This window comes from Polistes canadensis, unplaced genomic scaffold (assembly GCF_001313835.1).
Source record: "Polistes canadensis isolate GaletaPanama2010 unplaced genomic scaffold, ASM131383v1 scaffold_63, whole genome shotgun sequence".
In the NCBI taxonomy this organism is placed as follows: domain Eukaryota; kingdom Metazoa; phylum Arthropoda; class Insecta; order Hymenoptera; family Vespidae; genus Polistes; species Polistes canadensis.
This window is the reverse complement of record NW_014569610.1, coordinates 146,295-155,757: the sequence shown is the minus strand read 5'-3', so window position 1 is coordinate 155,757 and position 9,463 is coordinate 146,295. Positions and strand designations below refer to the sequence as shown.

General features: G+C 30.9%; 1 protein-coding gene across 2 annotated transcripts; it reads left to right on the top strand.

Annotated features, from left to right (window-relative positions):
- Positions 1-2,113: 2,113 nt before the first annotated feature.
- LOC106786052 (sodium-coupled monocarboxylate transporter 2-like) lies at positions 2,114-8,514 on the top strand. Of its 2 annotated transcripts, XM_014747048.1 has the most exons (16): positions 2,114-2,571; positions 3,394-3,437; positions 4,409-4,599; positions 4,806-4,965; positions 5,048-5,113; positions 5,197-5,248; positions 5,434-5,501; positions 6,285-6,439; positions 6,545-6,685; positions 6,788-7,012; positions 7,100-7,283; positions 7,388-7,474; positions 7,557-7,726; positions 7,802-7,960; positions 8,057-8,183; positions 8,267-8,514. In XM_014747048.1, exons 3-16 carry the CDS (start codon positions 4,409-4,411, stop codon positions 8,297-8,299), a joined length of 1,818 nt encoding a protein of 605 aa, XP_014602534.1. In that variant the 5' UTR covers positions 2,114-2,571; positions 3,394-3,437; the 3' UTR covers positions 8,300-8,514. The 2 variants fall into 2 exon arrangements, with proteins under 2 accessions (XP_014602534.1, XP_014602535.1); XM_014747049.1 differs by lacking the exons at positions 2,114-2,571; positions 3,394-3,437 and adding an exon at positions 4,094-4,198.
- The last annotated feature ends 949 nt before the right edge of the window (positions 8,515-9,463 follow it).

Genomic DNA, 9,463 nt, shown 5'->3' with positions numbered 1-9,463 from the left:
ATATATATTTATAGAATATATATATAGCGATTTAAAAAAGATGAAGGAAAGACGTGTGCGTGTGTGTGTTAAAGTATTGAATATATTATATGTTATATATCGAATGTTCTCTCTTTTAATTCGTGATAAAAAAAAACCGCGTAACCGATGTGAGTAAAAAATGATATAGTTCAATTTTTTCCTTCGCAATATAAACAAAAAGAAAATTCAATTTGTGAACACAATTTTATATTCTATATAAAAAATTTTAATATTTATAATTGAGAAATTGATAATATCATTTTTATTATTAAGAAATACGGAATAAAAAGATTAACGAGATCACGAACAATACATCTAGAAAGGAAGAATATTACATAAGATAGCACACATCAGACACCAACATGTTATTCTATTGTAGGTAGCCTAATTATTTAGTAATACATTTGATATGCGTAAACGTCATTTAATCATTTTTTGAATTCATTTATATGTCAAGAATCGATCAATACTTATATAGGTCTTGATAAATAATAAATATTGTATGATTTTTTTTTTCAGTACGAATGTAATATCACTTCATCGTAAATTATTACAAATTTTTTGTACTTTCGATCGTTTAATTCTCGATACGATATATTTAATAATAATTAAACACAAAATGAACTGAAGTTAAACCAGCGTGCATTATTCGATTTCGCATAAATAATGAGCTATCGAACTGTAATTACTTTTCTGAATTCCATTAGATATCGTTTGCAATTTTTTCAAGTGAATACCACATTCCGTTCGCTTAATTGAAGAATTATTAACATTAATTGGCGATGTGTAAATAGCTTTAGAGAGTTTCAACTATAATGTTATTTCTATTACGGAATGCACTGTTTAATATATTTCATTGTATATAGTAACAATTGCATTCCAATCTTTAGGATAGTATTAAAAAATGTCACATCACGGATTATATTATTTAACAGATCGCAAATATGTCAGAAATATATGAATTATTTTGATTTTTGAAGTTATTTTCAAACATATTATTAAAGTTTGTTGTTATTTTTTACCTTCATCAATCGTGCATATAACATTTTGATCGACCGATACGGAATATGATTGTACATTTATCCATGCTCTTACGTTTCCTTTCTTCTTTTTTAAATGTTTGTTTCAATTATTGGTTTTTTTTTTTTTTAATGTTGTATACTTCATAGAACGACATTTATTGTATATCATTGTAATATAAAGGTTTGTAATAAAGAAAAGATATTCTTTGTTGTGTGAACATATAAACGAACAATCGTAATTGTCAAATTTGCGATAAAATTTTGTTTTTCAAACTTTTATGTTATCGCCATCTTCGTTCTTTGGTATTGTATGGTATTGTATAATAAAAAAAAAAAAAAAGAAAAAAAAAATTTTCACAAAATTTATTGTTGTCGTTTGCTTTGATCAACTTGTCATATTCACGATAAAAATAATTCATAACGTGGTTAGTAATTTTTATTTATTACATTTTTCTTACAAGGTTGCCCTCGTGCCAATACGTTTGACGACAGTATATATTAGAAACCGATTTACATTAAGATTGTAAAAATTAAAATCTGCGATATAGTTACTAATATATTCATCGTAAATTACAGAAAAAAAAGAAGGAAAAATAAATTTAAATGACGCATAGAGAAAATGTTGCGCGTTGGAAACACAGATTAAATTTTAATTTCGATATAAACGTCCGTGTATCGTAATTCTATTTGGTAATCACGGTTTGCGTTATGAAACAAGTAATGAAACGTTTGACAAGAGATAAAAATTCTTATTAACATTTAGTTTGGACGTATACACACATAATTTGTCTACTGCCTGATTTAAGAAAAAAAAAAAAAAAAAAAAAAAAAAATAATGCACGTGAAAAATGATGCGCAGTTCTTGTTATTTTTATTGTATTTCATGAACAAATAATTATGAAAGTAAAAAAAAATAGGCAAGAAAAAAAAACAGAAAGAAAACAAGAGAGAGAGAGAGAGAAAATGGAGGAAGGAAAAATTCTTCCTACATCTTCTTAATATTAATCTTGATTGGTTCAATCCCCGTTCATTGCTCGCCAACCAACGATAGTTACAAACGAAAGATAGTCATCACCATACTACTATTATCATCATCGTATTTTCGTTTTCTTTGGTAGGAGCTGAACGAAGTTACTCGAATCTAAGTTCGTCAACGACTCGGTAGTGCAATACATAATCAGTCAGTCTTGAATCGGAATCGGAAGAGTAACTTTTAGATTTCTGTAACCATATCAACGTGAATTATTATTTTCTACTTTGACTCGCGAACGGATACGACTTTCTCGTATCCGATCTTTGATGTGCGAGTGAATGAGTGTTAACGATATATTATTTCCCATATAATCGTTCATTTTTATAAAACATATAAAAGCATATTATTCGCTATGGTCACAAAACTTAGAAATCGTTGAATACTTTGTTCTTTTTCTTTTCTTTTCTTTTTTGTTTTTCTCCTTTGACAATAAGTTTGTTCAACGAATATATGTATTAATTGCAAAAATAACGTATCAAGTGTCTTTTATTTTAGGTCAGTGATTTTTATTTGAATAGACATTTAATTGAACACGACCCATTAACTTACTTTGCATAGATTCTTTGTTTTAAAATATAAATAATATTTAACGTCAATTTAATAACGGATTTTTTTTGTTTTGTTTTTGGATTTGTTTAATTTGAAGATGACTGAAACTAATGGTGGACAATATTTATAATTATTGCCTGTTTTATTTCATATTATTTTGCGATATAATATATGCCATATAATTATGCGATATAATTACGATTAAAAAAAAAAGAAGAAAAAAAAAGAAAAGATATTTAAACGTATTATACTTTACGTTCCTCAACATTTTTATCTTATTTTTAAATGAACTCATTTATTATATTATCGTAAACGTTTGGTTTACAAAAAAAATATATATATTTAAAAACATTAGAAGACAAATATTTATTTGGAATATTAGTTGTTATTCTATAATAATTTGTGATAAATGTTTAGCCTAAATTATGGCCAATAAGCGATACTTTGGTCATAATTTATTCATTAATGTAAATTAAGTTAATAAACTAAACAAAGAAGAAACAGAAGAACAAATGAACAATATTATTTCATAAAAAGTAAATATACTATCCATGGAAGATTTAATCTAACTGTATATGCACGTTTGATCAGAGTAATTCGTTTATCGATCGTAGATCAAGGTCGTCCTTAAATCGTTGAATGTAATACGATCAACATTCTCAGATTTACAACGAGTCGTGATTACAGTATTATAATCGATGAATATTTAACGATCGTGAAATAGAAAGAGAACTTGCTTGACCGCAAATTTGCTCTATTGTATTGCAGTCACAACTTCTAAATATAACGAGAATTATTAATAGAATTTAAAGGTGAGTTTATTTATCGACTAATAGTCATATCACATTTGATAGATCATTCCAGCCGGTAATGTTCGTATCTACCTTACTTATTACTGGTAATATATATATATATATATAAGATAGACAAATTTTCCTTATTTCTTACTTGAGCATAAAAAATGTATAATTAAAAAATATTAATATTTGTCAGAAAATATCTCATTAGTTATCTCCCATTAATATTCAATTGTATTGATATGAAACAAACAAATTAATGTAATTTTTCTTCTTAAAATTAACCACAATCGATAATACTTATATCGTTTTATTATTTGTGATTTTTATCCTTTTTCAAATTAAATATTAATTCATGAAATATTTTCCTTTTCTTCGTCATTGTAATTTCGCAATTAAAATAGAAATATTCCTAGTTGTTTCATTAAAAGTTATAAACTCGTGCTGGTTAGATTAAAGTTTTACGTATTGTTCACGATATGACGACGTGTGGAATAAGTAAAAAAAACAAAAAAAAAAGAACAATTGATGATATGTTATTAGAAAACGTATAAACATGACAATTGAAGTATTATTAATCTAAAAAATGATATTGCGTTTGCGTTTACTTCGAACTATTTAATTAACTATTCTTTTATTAAACTATTGACCTATATACGCAATATGTAGAATCAACACGCGTTATTCGACATGAGGATCGTTAATTTGGCTTTGTTAACATTTCACATTGTCATTTTTCTCATCGTAATAGAGCTTAATAATCGTACAGTGCTATAGTAAGTGGAAATGATTCTTATTTTTACTATCTTTCTATTTTTTTTTTCTTTCAAGTTTCGATTACTCTCTTAATTAATGTGTGTTTTAATTTTTTGTAAAATAAACTACATTTGCAAGAGAACGTCATTTAATAACAACAACAAAAATTACATCGTTTCTTCGATCTTCAATATATATTTTTATTCTCTTACATTTCTCATAATTTGAAGATGTTCGAGAATAGCTCTGAGAACGGACACTTTCATTGGGTTGATTGGCTGGTTTTTGCTGCTATGCTGACTATATCTGCTGCCGCTGGACTTTGGCATTATAGGAGTGCTCAGAAATCGACCGTAGAAAATTATTTGCTTGGTGGAAGGAAACTAAGTCTTTGGCCGGTATCTGCATCCTTAATTGCCAGGTAACAACACGTTCAACACCTTTTTTGAGCATTTGGAAATTCATTTATAATATCATCATCGCTATTATTATAAATGTATTATATGCTCATCTGAATTTTAAATAACTATTTACGGAAAAAGATAAATATTCCTATACGTTGACGATATCCGTTCGGATATAAATTCTTCATTTATTAGAAATAAAAATGTTTTCTTCAATTCACAGTTTTATATCTGGCGTAACTATTGTCGGAGCACCTGCAGAAATTTATAATTTCGGTACACAGTATTGGGTTACCGTGATATCATTATTTTTTTCCGGAGTTGTCATTGCATCCGTTTATTTGCCTGTTTTCGTAACGTTAAGATTGAATTCGGCTTACGAGGTACGTCTGTAAATATTCATTTATCGTAAACTTAAAAAAATTTAATACATACATATATATATGTTAAAATTATTCTTTTTAGTATTTAGAGATAAGATTTAACAAGGGCGTTAGAATTTTAATATCGCTAATATTCGTATTGGACGCGGTAAGTATATATTTGATATATTATATTTTGTTGAATTTTATTTCTTGTTTTTTTTATCTTTTCACATAAGAAACATATTTTAGGTTCTCTATCAATCGATAGTTGTCTATGTACCTGCATTGGCATTAAATCAAGGTATTTTTTTCTACAAATATTTCTTTCGTAGTTAAATTTTTATATGTTGCAATATCGTTAACACACTTTCATCACCGTCTCTTATAAAGTATTTATTTATATAATACTATAAAACATTTTAACGTTGTATTTTGTACTTTATCTAATCTAATTTAATTAACGTTTATATCACTTTATTATTTTAGTAAGTGATATCAACACATACATCGTCAGCGCTATTATATGCGGAGTATGCGTTTTTTACACTGTCCTCGTAAGTTATTCAAACAATTTTCAAGTATTACAAGTAATTTTTATATAATATTAATGGGATGCTGTCGTGATAGGGGAAAACGAATCGATGAAGACATATCATAACGGGAGTTACAACGTCGTCAAAATTTTCCTATCTAACGCTTCCGGTGATGTTGTGTAGCTTGCTGTTAAGTCGTAACAACCATAAGGGATCAGGCTAGTTTAGGAGGATGGTCTTTCGTCGTCAACGAATTCTCGTTTGCGTGATTCGAGTTCCTCCGACTTGTGTGGGGTGAGGGTGGGTGGTAGAAAGAAAGAAGGAGTAAGAGAGAAAGAGAAAGAGAGAGAGAGAGAGAATGAGGAGAAACAGGGTGAGAGAATGAATGGGGGTGAGAGGTGGTAGAGAGGGAAAAGGGAAGGGGCCCCGGAGGAAACAATTTTCGGTGGACAATGCCACGAAGAATCTCGTGCGAGCACGGGCGAAATGTTTATGGACGGAAACTGAAAAGGTCGACAATGGCTCGTTGAAACAATGGCGTCGTCGAGTGGTGTGCGCTTGTTGGTTGGTAGTAGCAGATCACAAAGCCAGCCTTGAAGTGATTAATCGCGGCTACCTACCTACCTACCTACCTACGGAGGCCCGCGTAATTATCCGAGCAATTTGTTCGACCAAGATATTAATGAGAATTTATCGCGAACGAGTGATTCCTTTGATCGTTTAAATCCCTACGACATCATCCCTATCATCTCATGATCGTACCGATTATTCTCTGTTATTTGTTTTTGTTTTCTCTCTATTCAGGGTGGCTTGAAGGCAGTAGTTTGGACGGATATGCTTCAAGTTATAATAATGATTCTAGCTGTATTCATCGTTACGATCATAGGCACTTACGAAGTTGGTGGTCCATCCGAAGTATGGCAAAAGGCACGAGAAGCTAATAGAATAGAATTTTTTAAGTAAATCAAACATTTTCCTTTTTTTTTTTTCTTTATACATTTTTGCGATACTGTGCCATTGTCAAATTGAATAATTTATATTATTGTTGTTTTTTCATTGATTAGCTTTGATTCCTCTCTATATACGAGACATACAGTATGGAGTGTTTTAATTGGTTCTTGGCTGTTTTCAACGGGATACATCGCTGTGAATCAAACGATGGTTCAACGATATACATCATTGAAAACTGTCAAGGCATCTAAATTGTAAGTGAGTATACCAGTGAAATTTATTTTTTCTCGATTAATCATATTCAAAATGAAACTCTATTGTAATGAGATGAAATGACAATATGTGTATTTTTTCAGAGCTATAGGAATATCCATTACGGGAATTATTATTTTTATTTCGTTATGTTGCTGGTGTGGATTGGTTCTTCTAGCATGGTGGTCACCACCAAAGTGTGATCCAAGGGCTATCGGTCTAATTAAAGCAGATGATCAATTACTTCCAGCTTTCGTAATGCAAACTGCTGGTCATTTGCATGGCATACCTGGCCTCTTTATTGCTGGAATTTTTGGGGCTGCGCTTAGGTATTTAAAGTCAAAGTTTTTCATAAATATCAAATTAATATCAGTGTTTATTTTTTAATTGAAATATCTTTATCGTGTTTGCTTCAGCTCTCTATCGGTAGGATTTAATTCTACTTCTGTAGTACTTTTAGAAGACTTCGTGAAAAGTTGTTTCGGTTTAGAACCGAACGAACGTTGCTCAACGATTTTGGTTAAAAGCATCGTCATCGTCCTTGGCCTAATCGCATTGGCTTTTATCTTTTTCATCGAAACATTGGGTGGCATTTTAGTGGTCGGTATATAATAATTTTATGATGTTTCCTTTTGTTTTTTATCGGGAAAATATTTTCTTTTGAAATTAATCGTAAAAATATTCTTTTATCGACGATCGTAAAGGTTACGAACAGTTTAAGCGCAATTGCTGCAGGAATTTCTTTTGGAGTTTTTACTCTTGGAATGCTTTTTCCGTGGACCAATTCTCAGGTAATACATTAATTGGAATAATTAATCGTTGTTTTGAAAAATAAAAAGTATGCAACATTCAATTTTATGTTATTTTTCTTAGGGTGCCTTCGTAGGTGCTGTTGTAGGATTTTTAATAGCTGGTTGGGCATGTTTAGGAGCAAACATATCAATTAGTTTTGGTGACATAGTACCAAAAAAGCTTCCAGTACCATTGACTCAGTGTCCAGGAAATATAAGTCAAACTTTTTTAGATCAATTTGTTCATCACGAGTAAATAAATTCGAGTATTTAGCAAATTTTTTTTATTCACGAACATTTACTTGTAAATATTATATTTTTTTTCAGCGAAGAAGATATATTTGCTCTATACCGATTGTCCTATCATTGGTTTTCTGGACTGGGTACCGTGATAGTAATCGTAATTGGAGGAATAGTTTCTTGGTTTACAGGACCAAGGGATCCTTCTTATGTCGATAGAAAGTTACTGTCTCCGGTTATACATAGGTACTTGTGATATTTTATACACACAAATATTTTATGATTATAGTATTTGGTAATATATAAAATGATTCATATTTAATAATTCTATTTAATCCTTAGGTGGTTACCTTATCCAAAATATCAGAATGAAGAATGGTACCGAGATACAATTGAACCTCAAGCTTCGGTAAATCTTTTATTAAATAATATACCGAAAAAATTCAAACGCAATAATACATCCGAAAAGGTATAATTATATTTGGACATATAATAGAAGATACTTTTATCTGAATATGCATTGCTTAAGATCTCATCTTAAATTGTTTTCAGAAAGAGAATCATTATGACGTAGCAGTTTCTTGACTATATCCAAATGCTATAAAAAAAAAAAAAAAAACAATCTAGAAAAATATTACACGTGTTGCTTCCTTAACTATTTAATACTTAAAACGCAAAGCTAATGTTATCGAGTGCAGCTGATAGAACTTTAGAATTTTAGCATGCTGGATGTATAATAATTTATACAAAAAGAACGAAGTGTGAAACGAAGAAAAAATATATTTTTATATGTTCGTAAATCATTTGTATATTTCTAATAATCGTTAAATTATTATTTCATTTAATCATTAATCATATATCAAACTACATTCTTCTATTATATACATTCCGTTTGTGATTTAATTGATGAAAGATTTCAAAAAAACGAATCGACTTATTTCGCTGAGAGATAACTTTAGTTTACTAAGGTTGAACGTGGTAGGGAGTACGTTAAGAACAGGACGAAGAGTAGCATGTAGGAGGGAATGGTAGTAGGAATAGCAACATAGCCAAAGAGCTAAGGACTCGTCCTGTCCAGTAGCGTGTTCCTGGTCGAGCGGTCCACTCGCTTCACACCGAGTTCTCTAACTGAGTTTATTCGGTTTTCAAGCTTTGGTGATTCCCGACGGTGGCTGCTATGTGAAAGATGAGAGAGTAAGAGAGAGAGAAAGAGAGAATGAGAGAGTGAGAGAAGATTCGGACGACGATGACGATAGGAGAGGCAAGGCCCCAGGATATTAGCCGGCTTGTTAAGGGAAAGCCAACGCCGTCAAACGTCCTTATTAAGGCCACGCAAATAACCCGGCCGCTCTCTTCGTTCACCTACATGCCTTCTCTCCTTCTCTCTCTCTCTCTCTCTCTCTCTCTTTCTCTTTCTCTCGTTTTCTACCCCTCTACACACCTCTCTGACGTTGGAAATTGAATTTTCGCCGACCCGAAATGCGGTCGGTCAAAAGCGGCGCCGTCAGGTTCGATATTGTTCGCACCACCGATCGTGTACCTTCACTCAACACGCTTCGCCAGTTTTTGCCACGAGTTTGCTCGGATCGTGTTGTTGGCGAAGCTTGTTTAACGATAGAGGGACGTGCGAAACCAGGTAACGCGACACTATCTGTTTCTGGGAATGAACTGGTCTAACAGTTAATCTTATCATATCGTTATCGTTTTATTCTTAATCTTCAATTTTTATCTTCAACCATTCATTTAGTT